This window comes from Molossus molossus, unplaced genomic scaffold, assembly GCF_014108415.1.
Source record: "Molossus molossus isolate mMolMol1 unplaced genomic scaffold, mMolMol1.p scaffold_m16_p_4, whole genome shotgun sequence".
NCBI lineage: Eukaryota > Metazoa > Chordata > Mammalia > Chiroptera > Molossidae > Molossus > Molossus molossus.
The window spans coordinates 106,402,109-106,420,871 of NW_023425377.1; the positions used below are offsets into that span (position 1 = coordinate 106,402,109).

General features: G+C 35.7%; 1 protein-coding gene across 7 annotated transcripts in view; it reads left to right on the forward strand.

The window, feature by feature from the left end:
* LRBA (LPS responsive beige-like anchor protein) overlaps positions 1–18,763 on the forward strand; it is a 622,710-nt gene that overhangs the window by 232,142 nt on the left and 371,805 nt on the right. For 6 of the 7 annotated variants that reach the window (XM_036239773.1, XM_036239776.1, XM_036239775.1 and 3 more), the window contains one exon: positions 2,156–2,264. The exons of the other annotated variant lie outside the window; for it this stretch is intronic. In XM_036239773.1, the coding sequence (XP_036095666.1) occupies positions 2,156–2,264 (109 nt within the window). The remainder of the gene's footprint in view (positions 1–2,155; positions 2,265–18,763) is intronic. 7 annotated transcript variants of the gene reach the window in all.

Below are 18,763 nucleotides of genomic sequence, written 5' to 3' on the forward strand. Positions count from 1 at the left end.
GTTTAGTTGAGTTTCCTACACTTGAAAATCTATTACTAATTTCATGTTTGTTTTGTTCAGTAATTCTACAATTTTCCATCTTTCCTGGAATTCTTTTTCATAGACTGTTGTTCTTAACTGTAACTACATTTATTTCAGTGTTCAGATATGAAACTTGACTGTCTTAGTTTTCTGTGAGTTGGTTTCTAATTGATTTTTACTAATTTTTTGTTCTCTTATTATGCCTGTTAATTTGTGATTGGATGTTGGAAAGTATTTTTAAAATTGCAGAGGTGAGTGTAAGTCTGTAGTGATAATATCTTCCTCTTGAGAGGATTTCCTTTCGATTTCTGATTAGCAGTTGACTAGGTGCTGATTCTGTTCATTTAAGACAGAGCTAATTGCTCTGGCCGGTTTGGCTCCACAGTTAGAGCGTCGGCCTGTGGACCATTGAGTTGTGGGTTCGATTCCAGTCAAGGGCTACATGTATCTCGGTTGTGGTTTGTCCTGGCCTTGGTCGGGGTGTGCGGGGGGCAACCAGTTGACATATCTCTCTCACATCATGTTTCTCTCTCTCTTTTTTCCCTCCCACTCTATCTGATGATAAACGGGAAATATCTCCGGGTGAGGATTACAAAAAAAAAGCCTGAGCTGATTGATTAAAAACTGGACTTTTAGAAGTCTTTGTGAGGCCCTGGCCGGTTTGGCTTAGTAGTTAGAGCGTTGGCCCATGGACCAAAGAGTCAAGGGCTCGATTCCAGTCAAGGGCACGTACATGGGTTGGGGTTTGTCCCGGCCCCAGTCAGGGTCATGCGGGAGGCAACCAGTTGATGAGTCTCTCTCTCAATGTTTCTCTCTGTCTCTCTCCCCCTCATCCCACTCTACCTGACGATAAACAGAAAAATATCCTTAGGTGAGGATTAAAAAAAAAAAGTATTTTATAAGAGCCCTGCTAGTGTGGCTCAGTGATTGAACATTGACCCATGCACCAAGAGGTCACCATTTTGATTCCCAGTTAGGGTACAATGTCCAGGTTGTGGGCCAAATCCCTGGCAGGGGGGGCATGCAGGAGGTGGCCAATCGATGTTCTCTCTCATCCATGTTTCCATCTCTCTTTCTCTCTCTCTAAAATTAATAAAGAGAAAAAAAAATTTAAAAAGTTCTTTGCGTGAGTTTTTCCAATTTTCAGTTTTCTTGCTCCTAGCAATATAGCTTATGTGGTCTTCTGAAAACCTGGGCTTTTACTATGGATCTTGTGCATTCGTTTCTGGGTGTTTTATTCTTCCCACACTCTGAGAGATTTTTTCAGAGATTCTGAAAAAATTTTTTAGCTTTTTTATTTAGCTAGTTAATCTGAATATAAATCACCATAATGTTTTTGTATATTGGAAGTCTGGTCTATTTCTTATTTCCTAAGGTATAGCTGGGTTTCTTCTGTGAGCCTGGGTAATCTACTAGGACCCCCTCTACCTTGACAAGTCATAAAATTCCTCTTTGTGTCCCCCAGCTCTGTAAGACTGAACATAGCTCTGCCTAGCTTCTCTATTCTTACCTGTTCCCAAATGCTCCAGTGGAAAAGTCAGGCTGAATGTCTTTTGCGTGCTTTGTTCTCCTACGATCTTGGCTGCCTTGGAAACTCTTCAATATCTTTTAAAAGATTGAAACATAAATTTAATTAAGCATTTTTAGTTACTTTTGTTACATAGCTAGTTTCATAAAAGCTAATTTGCTCTTGCCAGGAGGATAGCTTTTTGCTGTTAATAGTCTTAAGTCATTTAGTGCAGTGATTTTCAACCTTTTTCATCTCATGACACACATAAACTAATTACCAAAATTCTGCAGCACAGCAAAAAATATACTTTTTGCTGATCTGACAAAAAAATTTAGGTATGATTTTGATTCATTCATACCAGACAGCTATTGTGTTGGCTTTTGTCATTTTTTAATTTGACTATCTAAAGGAAAAGAGTTCAAATAGTCAGGTATTGCATGTTTTAAAAATTATTGTGGCACACTGTTTGAAAATCACTGATTTAGTATGAAGTAATGTTACTTCATTGGGTATGATGTCAGATATGAGAGGAAATAATTCTTTTTTCCCCAACAACAGTGAATGATCATATATAGTGTATGTGTATACATATATATATATATAGTTAATTTTACCTCTTTATAGGTTGCTGAGCCAAACAATGAAGGATCATCTAGTAAGAGTAGCAAATGAAGCAGAATTTATCCTCAGCAGGCAGCGAGCAGAGGATATTCACAGACACGCGGAATTTGAGGTAGGTTAAACTTATGGTTGGTGTAAGGAAGTTACCACTGCATAGGTAAACTGGCAGGATGGTGTAAGCAAACATGTCATCAAACAATTAAGATTTACTTTGTGAGAGAATCACAGGATCACAGGGGTTTCTGGGAAGATAGTACAAGTCTCTGTACCCCATCTGGTCTCACGTCCAGTTCATCCATAAGTTACTTGCAGCAGCTTCCATGTTTGGGTGACCTGATCTTAACCATGTAAGTTGGGTGTTGAATCTGATAGTTTGACAATAAAGTAAATTAGTGGAGGACTTTTGTCCTCTCTGAGCAAGACAGAACTAGTTAACTGGAATTGAAAATCCCTATGGAAGAGATAAGATCTAGGTTTCTAGAGAGAAGCTGAACACAGGCCTGAAGTTTCTTTACCCTTGTGGTTTGAGAGCCCACTAATCTTTGTTGCAGAAATAAGAGAGGCATATAGCTTTTTTCTTGGATCCTCAGAGAGGCACCAAGTGACTCACCCAACTGAGACCTCTGCCTATCTCAGCGCACCTGAACATGTGTAACATGTTAATTCATAGAGAAAATTAATGGTATTATAGCTATATAAATTAGCAAAATTCATACCTAATGTGAACTAGAAAAATTGATAAGAATATTTGTTAAAATTGGAAAAAAGTAAAAAGCACCGTCACTGGGTTTTTTCTAACATGTTATGAGCACATAATTCAAATATTGCTGATATTTTTCTGGTACATTAAAAAAGATGATAACCACCCCAGTGCATTTTATACAACCATCATAACATGAAAAAGTTACTGGAATAATACAACTGAAAAAGATCAATTTCACTTAAGATTATGGATGCAAAATTCTAACTAAAACTTTAACTAGCATACTCCAACATTGTAATAAAAACATGTACTATGACCATTTAGAATTGATTCATGGAATTCAAAGATGGTTTAATGTTAAGATATCTACCTTTTAAGTAAATTACATCAAAACAAATTAAGATAGAAAAATGATGTAACGATATTAATGTAGGAAAAAAACGTATAATAGATTTTAGTAGGCCACCCGAATAAGACTCTGAGGGGGGGAGGAAGTGTGTGTGTGTGTCTGAATATGATGCTGTTTACTAAACATCATTTTAAATGTTAAAGCCATTTCTATGAAAATCAGAAAAAAATGTTATGTGCTGTTATTATTTAACTAATATTTTGATGTTCTTGTAAGTACAAGATAGTTAATATAGATTCTAGAGAAGAAGAAATAACACTACTTTTTGATTGTTAATGCTATGATCTAGGAAAATCTAAGAGGTTCTTGAACATTTTTTCTACCGGAATTAATAGGGGCTTTGGTAAGATTATTGGATACACGATAAATATGCAAAAGTATTAATAGCTTTTCTTTTGACTAACAAGCAGTAGCCAGGTAAGAATAGAAGCAGAAATATAATCTGTATATAGTGAAGACAAAAATATATTGATACAGTGTTATTGTTTAATTTACAGATCTTTTTTTTTTTTAATCCTCAGCCGAGGACACTTTTGCATTCATCTTCAGATAGAGCAAGGGGGAGAGAGGGAGGAAGAGAGAGAAACATTGATGTGAGAGAGACACATCTACTGGCTGCCACCCACACGACCCCAACCGGGGCCAGGGACAAACTGCAACCAGAGTACATGCCCTTAGCGGGAACTGGACTCTCATCTCTCTGGACTATGGGTCAATGCTCTAACCGCTGAGCAAAAGCAGCCAGGGCTAATTTACAGATCTTATTCACATTTCCCCAGTTATCTCCATAATGTTCTTTGTCATCAAAAAGAGAAAATTTTAATACCACAGAAATGTCAGATTTTCTCAAATTAATATGTTAATTTATTACAATACAATTAACATTACATTCTATTAGAATAACAGTGGAGTAAATTAGAATTTTACTACCTCTTTTAAAATACCCAAATAATTTGGATATCCAAATATTTAATTAATATTGGGAAATAAATGCTTTATTATAGTCCTAAGATTTATGAAAAAAGATTGTCAAGGCTGTAGTACTTGCCTTTCCAGATAAATAATACTAATTGAAATGATAGTATAAAGACAGCACATACAAAAAAATCTTCCAGATGGAGCAACCATGTAGGATGAAAGATGATGTCATAAATATTTCAGGAAAATATTTGGAAAAATATAAAAGTGGACTAGCCATATGTGAGAATTTTATAACCATGATGGCAGGACACTTACAAAATACAAAACTAAATATCTATTACTAGATACACCATTGAGCTGAGGGAAGATATTATCAAAAATGTGGAAAGACAAGGGAACATGGAAACACTGAGAAATCAATATGTTGAATATATTAACAATTCTTATAAAAGAAAAATGATCCAGTAGACAAATGCTCAGGGATATGAATAGGAATTTCACAGAAGATTATAAGTGACCAGTAGCATATAAAATGATATTCAAATATACAAATATTCAAGAAAACATAAATTAGAGATACCATGATCTATTCTCTATTCTCAAATTGGGAGAAAGTAAAAAGAGTGATAGCATGTATTGCTGAAAGATATAGAGAAAATAAGATGGGCAATGGTATTCTTTTATTTTTTTCCTTTAATATGTTTTTATTAATTTTAGAGAAAGAGGGTAAGGGAGTGGGAGAGAGAGAAACATCGATGAGAGAAAAATAACATCGATTGGCTGTCTCTTGAATGCCCCCTTCTGGGTATCAAGCCTGCCACCTGAGCATGGGCCCTGACCTAGAATCGAACCAGTGACCTCTTGGTTCATGGGTTAATGCTCAACCCCTGAGCCACCCCAGCTTGGCAGCAATGGAATTTTTTTTTATAATTTTAGTGGAAATGTACATTTTTAGTGTTATGGGATAGTAATATGGTCATAATATAATTTAAAGTAATTATATAGGCACACACAAACACTCATTTACCCAGTAATCTTATCCTGTGAATTTATCTCTTGGAAATAAGAGTGATAGTATATCAAAATAGATACACGTGGCTATTTATTGAAGTATTATATATAAATTTAACAAAATAAAAACAAGTGAGGAAAAACAGAAAAAATATTTCTTTGACAAAGGAAGCAATATTTTCTCCAAGAACAGGAGGTTAATAAAGAAAAAATTAAGAGATTGATAGCTTATTGTTTGAATAAGAGCTTTATTCATGACGTTATTTTTTTAAATTGCACATATTAATTCACAACCTGCTACGAAAGCTGAGGACATTAGTCCTCTCATACTTTCTTTTCATTTCTTTTCCTTCATCTTCCAACATTTAAGGTTATATTTTAATTTTCATATTGATAAAGTACATAACATTCATGTTTAGTAATCACACTTCTGTTACTACTTGAGTGTTTGTAATATATTTAAGTGAATTCAGCACCCCTACCCCTTGTTTATTAGTCATAGTTTCTTCATAGCCAGGTTCCTTCTTTTGACTCAGTTATTATGTTTTTAATCTACAAGGGGCTCATGTGTGCTGTAAATTTAAATTTTTTTATGTTTAAGAATATTTGCCTGCTGTCTTTACATTGGAATGACATTCTGATGGATTTAGTATTCTTGGCTAATACTTGCATTGCTTTAGAACTTTAGACGTTGCTACATTGTCTGCTTGGCTTTGAATTTTGCTTTCAAAGAACTTTGAGGCTGTCGTGATAATTTTCTCAGTTGATAATTTGCTTATTTTCTGTTTGAGATTTCTTTATTTGTCAATGAAGATCAATTCCAACAGCAGTATGACTCAGTAATAAACATTATTTATCAAATTTTCCTGGAACATGATTTTTTTGTTATAATATGTAAATTTGGATGTTTCCTTCAGTTCTTGGATATTGTTTTAAGTTGAATTTTGAGAATCCTTTCCTGTTTTATTTCATTTTTCTTAGGTGCACATTAATCTATTTTATATATGTCTGATTTTCATATCTATTTTATAGTTATTTCTTTTTTTAACCTATCTTTATTGTTGAATGTATTGCACATATTCCCCCTCTCCTCCCCATCCCCCTCACCCCCGTCCTGCCTTTCCCCATACTATTGTCTTTATCCATTGGTTATGCATATATGCATATAAGTTCTTTGGTTTATCTCTTCGTGCTCCCCTCTCCCCCCTTACATTTGAAGTTCTTCAATCTAACAACCAGTTTGTACTTCTTGATTCCTTCACCTGTTTCACACATCTCCCCAACCTCCCTATTATCTGGCAAGCAACAAAAAGTTCTCAGTATCTATGAGTCTGTTTCTGTTCTGCTTGTAAATTTTGTTTATAGATTCAATTGTTGATATATATGTGTGTGTGTGTATATGTGTGTGTGTATGTGTGTGTATAGCCATTTTATTGTTTATATTTTTTATCTTCTTTTTTAAGAAGGCCTTTCAACATTTCATATAATACTGGTTTGGTGGTGATGAACTCCTTTAGCTTTTTCTTGTCTGGGAAACTTTATATGTCCATCGATTATAAGTGATAGCTTTGCATGAAAGAGTAATCTTGGTTGTAGGTCCTGGCTTTTCATCTCGTTGAGTATTTCTTGCCACTCCCTTGTAGCCTGCAAAGTTTCTTCTGAGAAATTGACTGACAGTCTTATGGGAGCTCCCTTGTAGGTAACTAACTGCTTTTCACGTTGCTTTTAAGATTCTGTCTTTAACCTTTTGCATTTTGATGATGATGTATCTTTGTGTGGGCCTCTTTGGGTCAACTTGTTTGGGACTCTTAGTGCTTCCTGGATTTGTAAGTCTGTTTACTTCAACAAGTTAGGGAAGTTTTCTGTCACTATTTTTTAAAATAGGTTTTCAATTTCTTGCCCTCTCTCTTCTCCTTCTGGCATCCCGATGGTACAAATTTTGGTATGCTTGAAGTTGTCCCAGAGGCTCTTTACACTGTCCTCATTTTTTTGGATTCTTTTTTCTTTTTGTTGTTCTGATTGGTTGTGTTTTATTTTCTTATGTTCTAAATTGGTGGTTTACTTCTTGGCTTTACCTACTCTACTATTGATTCCCTGTAAATTATTCTTTATTTCAGTTCATGCATCCTTGATTTCTGGCTGGTCCTTTTTATGTTGTTGATGTTCTCACTAAGTTCCTTGAAGGTCTCACTAAGTTCCTTGAGTGTCCTTATAACCAGTGTTTTGAACTCTGCATATGTTAGATTGTTTATCTCCATTTTGTTTAGTTCTTTTCCTGCAGTTTTGTTCTGTTTTTTCATTTGGGACATATTTCTTTGTCTTCTCATTTTGGCTGCTTCCCTGTGTTTGTTTCTATGTATGTATTAGGTAGAGTTGCTATGTCTCTTAGACCTCCTAGGGTGGCCTATTATTGTAGTAGGTGTCCTGTACGGTCCAGTGGCACAGCCTCCTTGATGATCCCAGCTAGACCCTCTAGGTGCACCCCTTGTGTGGACTGTACACCTTTCTGTTGTAATTTGGGGCCTGATTGCCCTTGGCATGTTAATGGGAAGGATTTACTTAGGCTGATCAGCTTCAAGGACTGGCTTTGCTCACTGACCTATGACTACCTTGGAGCTTCAGCTGTGCAGGGGCCCACCATAGAGAGCATGACTTACTTCATCAGGGCTCTGGTAACCACTGAGTCCACTCCTTGAGTGTGTCACTTGTGGAGATGGTAGGGTGGTGGGGCTTCAATGTGGTCTGAAGCTGTCCACTGGGTGTGCTGGATAGCCACTGCCCGTGTTCTACCTGGGGCCACCAGCCATAAGGTACAAAGCAATCTGCAGGTGGCTGCTTCTTGTGCTGTGCGTGGAGGTACCCAGGAGAGGCCAAGCTGTGAAGTAAGGCTGGTTGCTTCTAGTGCCAGGCTGGGGCCCTTTAGCAAGAGATATGGGGTTCTCTGTGGCCAGATGCTGCTGTTTGTTTGAGAAAATTTAGAAAAAGCTGAAGCAGGAGCCAAGATAGGCCAATCCTATGGTAAAGCCACTGGAAAGAGCTTGAATGGGCCTGAAGGCTGGGTTGGGCAGGGCCTCAGAGAATCACCAGGGTGGGTCAAACACTGTGAGCCAGGTTACTGGAGTCCCAGATATGGCACCCTTCTGCCTGCCCATTAACGGAAGGGCTCACCAAAGGAACAATGGCTTCTGCCAGCATGTTTATCCTGGAGAAAACTTCCTCTCCAGGTTTCACCCTGATGCCAAACAACTCAGTTCTTCCCCAGGTCTCTTGTGCCTTTCAAGTTGCCTCCTTCACACTGGAGCCAACCTTGATGTGGCTTGTTCTTTAATTTTGTAGTTGTAGGATTTACATTCAGCTCAATTTCAGGCAGGTCTGAATCATGGTTGTTCTGCAGTTTAGTTGTAACTTTGATGTGGTTGTGGGAGGAGGCTAGTACCAGGTTTACCTATGCTGCCATCTTGACCAGAAGTCTCCTTATAGGTATTTCTTAATTACTTTATTCTTTCATGTCTCACCATCAATAATAAAATTTTGTTGTTTTATTTTGTCTATGATATTTGTAATTTATTTGTCTATTTGATTATGCTTTGTTCTTCATATGTTTATTTATGTCTTCAACCTTAGTTATTTTTATGTGTTTTTGTTGTTTTATATAATATATATATATATATATATATATTTTTTTTTCTTTTCTTTTTTATTCTCACCCGAGGACATTTTTCCATTTTTTGTTCAGATAGAGCGGGAGGGAGAGAGAGGAAGAGAGAGAGAGAAACATTGATGTGAAGGGACACATCGAGTGGCTGCCACCCACACAACCAACCAGGGCCGGGGACAAACTGCAACCGAGGTACGTGCCCTTAGCGGGAACCGAACCCGGGTCTCTCTGTACCGCAGGACGACGCTCCAACCGCTGAGCCAAACCGGCCAGGGTTTGTTGTTATATTTTTATGTTGATCATTAGACTTTTATTTTTTTGTTATATATTCACTTTGGATTCTTTGTTTTTTTTTCTATAGAATCTTCTTGTTTTATTAAAAAATACTTAGCTTGTTTTTGATTTATTTATTGGTGGTTATATACATGCTTTGAATGTTCTTGCCTAGTTTCTTTTGGCTTAGACAAACAAAATGTCTTAGTGATTTCTTCCTTTCTCCCCATTGTGAGTTACAATTTGAATTTTGCAGTTTGTTTTCTGTCAATATTGTGTGGCCAATGTTGAAGAAAAGGAGAGAGATCTTCTAGATGGGTGAGGAGGCTGCCCTGCACACCTAAGTTTTGCTTTCCCTTTAAGGTTTTGTTAAGTATTTTCTACTCAGTTCATTTCATTGTCTTAGAAGCTGTGGACAATTCTCATCAGGGGAAAATGTGCTTAGGCTTTGAATCATTATCTGTCTTTTCAGAAAGTAGTCTGGAGTCTGCCTCTGTCCTGGGAAGTCAGCCCTGATTTTTATTTCCTTGCTTCAACATTTTTTGCCCTGTAGGTTTTTCCAGTATTCTCAATGAGAAGAAGCAGAGATCATGAAACCTAGTCAGTGTGTTTCTCTCTCTATATCAAATAACTTTAAGAAGAATTATAAGAATTGTCATCTTACATTATTGCTTCATGCATATGGGGGACATAGTTAAGAACTGAGCTTTGTTGCACCCTTAGTTCTAGTTCCAGTATGTTTATTTTCCCCATAGTATCCAGTTATTTAATGTTTAATGCTGTCTGTTAATTTTCCTTTTGTTGTTTGGTAATTTTTGTTCAGAAGTTTTTTTGTTTTGCTCATTTTTCAGGAATTGAAAGAAGAAAAAACAATTTAGTTGCCATGTTAGCCCTCCTAACTAAACTATAACCTATTTCTTGGTGTCCTTTCTAATAATTATGCAAAAGTTACATTGTAACTCTGGGTTGAGATTGCAGTTCATTCTTTTTCTCTGAATTTGTAAGTATCTTAGTGGTGGTCTGTGTATTCTTATGTGTATGAATGAGAGCGAATGAAGGAAATAACATATGGAATTGAAAAGGGAATAAATACTTTCAAAAACTGTATAATGCAAGAGATTAAGCTGACTTGAACCAAAGTATAAGTATTTGTTATTTATTGAGGGATGATGGTGACAACAGTAGCTAATATTGTATGAGTCCTTATGTTCTATCAGGAACTGTTATGGAATTTTTGTAAGTTTTAGCTAAGCCAATTTAATTCTTGCAATAAACCTCTGAGGTAATACTGTTATTGTCTCTCATTTTGTAAATGATAAAACAGCATAAGGAGGAAATAACCCAGAGTTACAACTAGAATTCAGATGTAGGCAATTTATCTCTTAATCTCTACTATATACTTTTGATTCATGTTCATTAGATTTCTATAGAATGTGTGAATAGGATTTATTTCCGGCAAACACAGCAATCTTATTTTGAGCTATTTAATTTTATGCTTTATCTAGTATAGTTTTTCATTTTTAACCTTTATCTTTCTTTGATATTTGTAATATTATAAAGCATAATAAAATACCTAAATAAAAACAAGTTTTTCCAAAAACTGTTATTCTTATCCTAAATTTTTAGTGGAGAAAATAGATTTGTTAAACTACTGCACATGAGTCACTTTTAAGAAAACAAGCATGTTTTTTTAATCCTTGCTTGTCTTATTTTCACAGAAAAAGAATTTCCTTTGTTTATGCCACAAAACCCAATTCATTGAGGCATGTTCATGTTTAATATATTTCCTACTATATTGCTCTTAAATCTTAAATAATACTCTACAAGATGAAGCATATTTTTTCCTAGACAGCTTATATTCTAAAGGTTATCTATATTCAGCCTTGAATTTATGCTGTGCATTCTTTAATAATATATTTGAACCTTATCTACTGCTAGTTACTTCTTCCTGCAAAAAAGAGATGTTGTCATGTATTTAAAATACCATTTGTGGTTGTAAAGTAGCTGACTTGTTTCATTTATTATCAAGGGATTGATGACAGTGTAGATCTGAAATGCACATCTCTTTAGTTCATTGCATGGTTATCTTCGGAGTGGGATATCCTTGACATCTTCAGCTTTTGATTTATGTAGAGGTTCCTTGAATGTCATGACATCATTGATTAGGTGTACATCTTAACATTATTTTTTAATCTTACAGCTGTAAACAGAATGTTTATTTAAAAATTATGTTGTGTAAAATATTGGACCCTGTCTTGTAAATATAGTGTATATATGGGTGTACACAATTCACGGTAGTCTTTTTGTTAAAGCATTTGTCTATCAGGGTTTAGTTCATCTAAACTTATGTGATATATTTGTAAAACATGTGGTCAAGACAATCACATAATTTAAATTTGAGGAATCTATGTAAGTTAAAATCTACCTTAGTAAGAATTACTTAATGTTCTTTTGGCTGATGTTGCAGTTTTTGTTTTTTTCAATTTTTATTAATTTACTTTTGTTACAGATGTTTCTCCTTTTTCCCCCATTGACACCCTCTTCCCCATCCTGCCCCCCCCCCCCCCCACCAGCATTGTTGTCTATGGCCATTGGTTATGCATACATGCATATAAGTTCTTTGGTTTATCTCATCCATCCCCCCACCCCTCTTCTGAGGTTTGTCAGACTGAACTGTATTCCTTTCTATGTTTCTGGGTCTATTTTGTTCATCAGCTTATTTTGTTTATTATATTACACAAATAAGTGAGATTATATGGTATTTGTCTTTCTCTGATTGGCTTATTTTGCTTAGCATTATACTCTCCAGGTCCCTCCATGTTGTCTCAAAGAGTAAGAGGTCTTTCTTACAGCTGCAAAGTGTTCCATTGTGTATATGTACCACATCATTTTTATCCACTGATCTGTTGATGGACACTTGGACTATTTCCAGATCTTAGCAATTGTAAATAGCACTGTTATGAACATAGGGGTACATACATTCTTTCTGATTGGTTGTTTGGTGTTTCAGGCTTCTTAGGATATATTCCTAGAATTGGGATCACTGGGTCAAAGGGCAGATCAATTTTTAATTTTTTGAGGAAACGCCATATTGTTTTCCATAGTGGCTGCACTAGTCTGCATACCCAAAGCAGTGTACTAGAGTCCTCTTTTCTCCACACCCTCGTCAGCTCTTGTTGTTTGATGATTTGTTAATGGAAGCCATTGTGGCAGGTGTGAGGTGATACCTCATAGTCATTTTAATTTGCATCTCTCTGATGATTAGTGACATTGAGCATTTTTTCATATGTTTCTTGGCCAATTGTATGTCCTTTTTGGAGAGGTGTCTATTTAGGTCCTCTGCCCATTTTTAATTGGGTTCTATGTCTTCCTTTTGTTGAGTTGTTTGAGCACTCTATATATTTTGGAAATTAACCCTTATCTAATGTATCGTTGACAATTATGCTCTCCTATATAGTGGGTTCCCTTTCCATTTTGATGGTTGTTTCTTTTGCTGTGCACAAGCTTTTTACTTTGATGTAGTCCCATGTGTTCATTTTTTCCTTTGTTTCTCTTGCCTTAGTCATTGTATCAGTGAAAATTCTGCTGTGTATGATGTCTGAAATTTTGTTGCCTGCATTTTCTTCTAGGATTTTTATGGATTCACAAGTCACATTTTGAGTTTATTCTTTTGTATGGTGTAAGTTGGCGGTCTAGTTTCACTTTTTGGCTGATATTGCTTTAAATTGCAATTGCTGTACTGTAGAACTCACTATTTATTAGCTTCAATAGAACTGCAAACTAGTTGGCCAGTGAGCTTATTTGAAGTAATAAAAAGTCTTTTTTATTAAATAAGGGCCATGAAAGCACTTCATTAATTCTTAATAAAGCAATCTATGGATTTTCCTTTCAGATGGATTCAAATATTTTTTCACATTAGCAAACAAAATATTTTTCGGTAGAATAGTGAACTTTTTTTTGTCAGTTAAGCACGTTAAAATTTTTAAAAATCAATAAGCATTTCTATAGCATTACTTACTTATCTCAGCTCTAAGTAAATATAAAATAAATCTGTACAACAAATATTTGAGGTAAATATTGTTATCTTCCCAATTTGAGACAGAAGGAAACCTGAAGCACAGAGAGGATAAATGACTGGCTCTAGATCACATGGCTAATAGGTGGTGAAGCTAGGATTTGAGGTCAAGTAGTCTGATACAAAGTTATGGCCCCTTTTCTCTGTGGCCTCCCTATTATCATCTCAGTGAGTGGTTTAATATACTTTTTAAAAAAAATTTCACCACCACAACAGATCTGTGAAGTTTGCAGGATAGACTGAGAGAATGTGATTTAGCCTTGGTCACATAGCTAGTAAATCAAGTATTTTGAATCAGAACAATAATCCAGTATAGTCTCTGTCCTCATACCTCTGTAGACCTCATAGTGTCCTGAACTAATATATTATTCAACGTATACTTGACCATTCTGAAGGAATGTGAAACACACGAATGTTAGAGTCCTAAACTACCAATATTATTTTTTAATTTATTTTTTAGAGAGAGAGGAAGGGGGAGAGAGAAACATCGACATGAGAAAAAAATCTTAAACTGAAAAATAAAGAATAAAAATAACCCATTGTGTAGCTTTAACAACTCTTTATCTCCATTGTTTTTCTTTTTAACTTTAATTTGAAATAATTATAGACTTACAAGAAGTTGCAAAAGTAGTACAAAGGTCACATATATCCTATTGTCTTTAAAAAAAGTTTTTAGTGGTATTTTTAGAGAGGGAGAGGGAGAGAGAAACATCAATGTGAGAGTGAAACATTGATCAGCTGCCTTTTGCACATCCCCTACCGGAGATCTAGCTTGAAACCTGAGCATGTACCCTGATTGGGAATCCAACCACCAGCCTTCCGGTGCACGGGACAACACCCAACCAACTGAGCCACACTGGTCAGGGCCAGCCTGTTGTCTTTTTGAAATACACATAACCTCATTTACTCGTTCACTGAGACATCCATCTTCTCCTGCCCTCGGACATTGGCACTGCTAGTTCTTAGTCATTTGGAATCACACTGGGACTTACATTATAGGGCTTGTGATTCTTGGACTGAATTATACCACTGGCTTTCATGGTTCTCCCATTTGCAGATGTCAGATTGTGGGACTTCTTGACCCTCATAACCCTGGGAACCGATCTCTTTAATAAATCTCCTTTTTATGTATATTTATATATATCATATTGGTTTTGTTCCTTTGGCGAACCCTGTCTATTATAATGCATGTTTGTAGCAGTGCTATTAACAGTAGCCAAAAGGTGGAAATTGTGGCATGTGGACAGAGTGGAATATTGTGCAGTCATGAAGGAATAAAGCACTGATATATGTTACAATGTAGATGAATCTCAGGACTTTATGCTAAGTGGAAGACGCCAGACACAGAAATATATCATATAAATCATTTATATTGAATATCCAGAATAGATAAATCCATTGGTGGTTGCCATTGACTGTGGAGAGAAGAATGGGGAGAGACTGCTTAATGGGTAAAGGATTGACTTTGGTGTGAGAGAAATGTTTTGGAACTAGATAGGTGTTGTAGTTGCACAACACTGTTAATGTACTGAATGACACTGAATTGTGAATTTTAAAGTGGCTTAATTTTATGTGTACGTCACCTTGATATTATTTTAAATATAACTTTGAGTTTGTGGATGTGTTGAATATATTGAGTATTGCAAAAGACTTGAAATAGTTTATTTTACTTGAACTGTTAGACATTATAATCCTCTTGGATTAGAAAATTAAGAACAGAAAACATGTTGGAGGGAAAATTAGGAATCGTTTGCAATATGTTGAGGGTTTCATTTTTGGGATACTACAGATCTGATTGCAATTTGGTAATATAGATTTAATGAATAGATCAGATATATGAGAGTTATATTTGGAGGTTATTAGCTAATAGATGGTAGTAGTAGTGTCATTCTGCTTCAGCCACAGGTATAGAGGATAATAATAGTCACAAGGCATCTTAACCATGGAGTGCTACTGATTCTTTGCCAAGTACTCAAACTAATTCATTTCCCATTTCATTTATGCTCTTAAACTTTATTAGGTGTTTAGTGACTCCCAGTCATTCTACTTAGTTTCTCTGCAAGGCTTGAATTCCCATAACCCAAATGAATTATTTTAATTCTTACCCCCCCCCCCCCAAAAGAAAACCTCATGCCCCACTCTGCTCATATTGTCAGGTAAAGCCCTTCACTACTATTTATTACAACAGATCTCATCAGATTGCAATGAACGCCAAATCTATCACCAAACTAATCAATATATATTGTTCTGTTTTTTTTCTACCATTAGAGAGCACACCTCTTTAGTGGCCAGCCTGACTGGCTGTTTTTTAGAGCCCTTCCCCACTCTCACTTCTCAAGACTGCTTCTTCATTTATGTCTTCTCTTTCGTGAATCAGTCTTCCTTTTCTAGTGGGATAGCACAGGAACATGTTACAATATCTATTTTTTAATAAATGAAAAACAAACTTAAAACCTTCATTAGATTGTACTCTCATGCCTCCTATTTTTTTTTTTATCAGTTTAGTAGTCAGTCTTCATTTTTATATTTATTGTTGACTGTATTACAGATGCCCCCCCAGTTCCACACTCCCACTTTACCCCTCTTTACCTAGTCCCTGCCCCACCACAGGCCTTCAACACACTACTGTCTATATCTGTTGGTTATGCATATGTCTATGTAAGTTCTTTGGTTACTCTCTTCCCATCTCCCTCCCTCCTCCTCCCCTCTGAGATATGTCAGTCTGTTCCATGCCTCTGGACCTATTTTGTTCATCAGTTTATGATGTTTGTTAAATTCCACTTAATAAGTGAGATTATAGTAGTCAGTCTTTAAATTAGTTTTCCACATATATTATCTCTCTTCCCTCTGAGCTTCCTCGTGGCACACTGGCTTCATGGCACTCGGGCTTCTAACACCACCACCACTCACTCCCCCTTGAAGCTTCCTGAGATTACCAGTGACCTCAATGTAACCAAACCCGGTCTTTGATTTTATTTTAATAAACCTCATCTTAAAAATCTAAGGCTGTTGACTACTCTCTCCTATCTTGACTTTTATTGGAATCCTATTCTCTCTTTAGTAATCACTTCATTATTCCTTTTCTGGTGTCTTTTTATCACATATCCATAATCCCTGGCACATTGCCTTACATGTAGTAGGTGCTCAATAAATAATTGTTCAATAAATGAATGATAAATATAGCCTATGCATTTGGATTCTTTTTCTGTTTCTGATTATAAGTGGAAATGCTGGTTCTCTATGGAAATATAAAGGATTAAATTAAGTGAGAAAGGCCATGGCAGAACTACTTTCTACCCTATGATCAGCAAGAGTGATAGTTTACAATAGTATGTCAAATGGCCATGATTGGTGGCTTTCAAATGATAGCTTTGAGTTCCTCAATCCAACAAGTGCTGATTGTGTGTGAAATGAAGGAAGAAACAATTGACAGCTACATGCAAAAAAATGAAACTAGACCATCAACTTACACCATACACAAAAATAAAATCAAAATGGATAAAAGACATATGTGACCCGTGAATCCGTAAAAATTCTAGAAGAAAATGTAGGCAACAAAATTTCGGACATCATACGCAGCAGAATTTTCACTGATACATCACTTAAGGCAACAGAAACAAAGGAAGAAATGAACACATGGGACTACATCAAACTCAAAAGCTTGTGCACAGCAAAAGAAACAACCATCAAAATAGAAGGGCAACCCACTGTATGGGAGAACATTATTGCCAATGATACATCAGATAAGGGGTTAATTTCCAAAATATATAGAGTGCTCATACAACTCAACAAAAGGAAGACAAAGAACCCAATTAAAAAATGGGCAGAGGAGCTGAATAGACACCTCTCCAAACAGGACATACAAATGGCCAAGAGACATATGAAGAAATGCTCAACATCACTAATCATCAGAGAGATGCAAATTAAAACAACAATGAGGTATCACCTTACACCTGTCAGAATGGCCACCATCAACAAATCATCAAACAACAAGTGCTGGTGAGGGTGTGGAGAAAAGGCTACTCTAGTACACTACTGGTGGGTATGCAGACTGGTGCAGCCACTATGGAAAACAATATGGTGTTACCTCAAAAAATTAAAAATGGAACTGCCATTTGACCCAGTGATCCCACTTCTAGGAATATACCCTAAGAAGCCTGAAACACCAATCAGAAAGAATATATGTACCCCCATGTTCATAGCAGCACTATTTACAATAGCTAAGATCTGGAAACAGCCCACATGTCCATCAGTAGACTAATGGGTAAAAAAGTTGTGGTACATTTACACAATGGAGTACTATGCATCTGTAAGAAAGAAAGATCTCCTTATCCTTTGCGATGACATGAAGGGACCTGGAAAGTATTATCCTCAGTGAAACAAGCCAAGCAGCAAAAGACAAATATCACATGATCTCACTTATTTATGGAATATAATGAACATAACAGTCTGAGGAATAGGGTGGACCCAGAAACATGGAAGTAGGGTACAGACTGACAACCCTCAAAAGAGGGGGTGATGGGGGGAGGGAAGAGATGAACCACAGAACTTATATGCATGTATACATAACCAATGGACATGGACAACAAAGCCGGGGATGAGGCGGGGGTGATGGGGTGGAGGGTGTCATTGGGGTAAGAAAAGGAAAAACATCTGTAACAAAAATAAAATTTAGAATATAATTTTAAAATATTAAAAAAAACTGTAAAATAGGTTAGCACATTTTACATTAAAAAGTTGTATGGAATATTGTTGGTTACATTGTTTGAGCTTCTCTGGTGTTAAATTTGAAACTGTCAGCAAGGTTATAGCAGTAACATGGAGCTAGAAAAGATGTTCCATTTTAGTTGGAAGGTCTTAGGAAAACTTAGTGAACCTTTCTTCATCTTAGTTTCCCTTCTATAAAATGGATATAATGAAACCTCAGTTGAAGGTATATTGTGGAGAGTAAAATTTTATATGGTGTGGGTTAAAACATATTATAAACTGTTAGTGATTGTTATTATCATTATTTTTGTGACTAGTCTTGTAGAATTTAAAGGTCATGCATAGCCAAGTCAGTATCTTCATTCAAGTAGTTTAAGTCAAAGCTTTTCAGAGGAAAGATGTATTCATTAATTATTTTAATTTAGCTTAATTTATGTTTTTTATTTGTTACAATCTACAAAATAAGATTTTTGATACTGTTGCCTTTTATTTTTAGTTATGTTATTGTTATTATTTTAAACTGCTGGGTTAGAATACCGATAGGAAATACATTTTCTTGTAAGAAATATTGTAGATACTATTTTGAAAATGAATTTTCAATTTTATTTTCTAAAATATGTTCTTACTGAAAACTATTCATGGATGAAATAGTCGAAATAGTATTTGTGACATCATCATAAGTAGCATCTGATTAATAGAAACTTCAGGTAGTTTACTAATTCTTCTGTATACTAATAACTTCTTAATTGATTGTTTTTATTTAAGTCATGGAAACCATTTCATCTGACTAGATAACATAACTGCAGTTTATATATTTGTCTCATGATTTCTTCCATGAAAGCATGGAGAAGTGA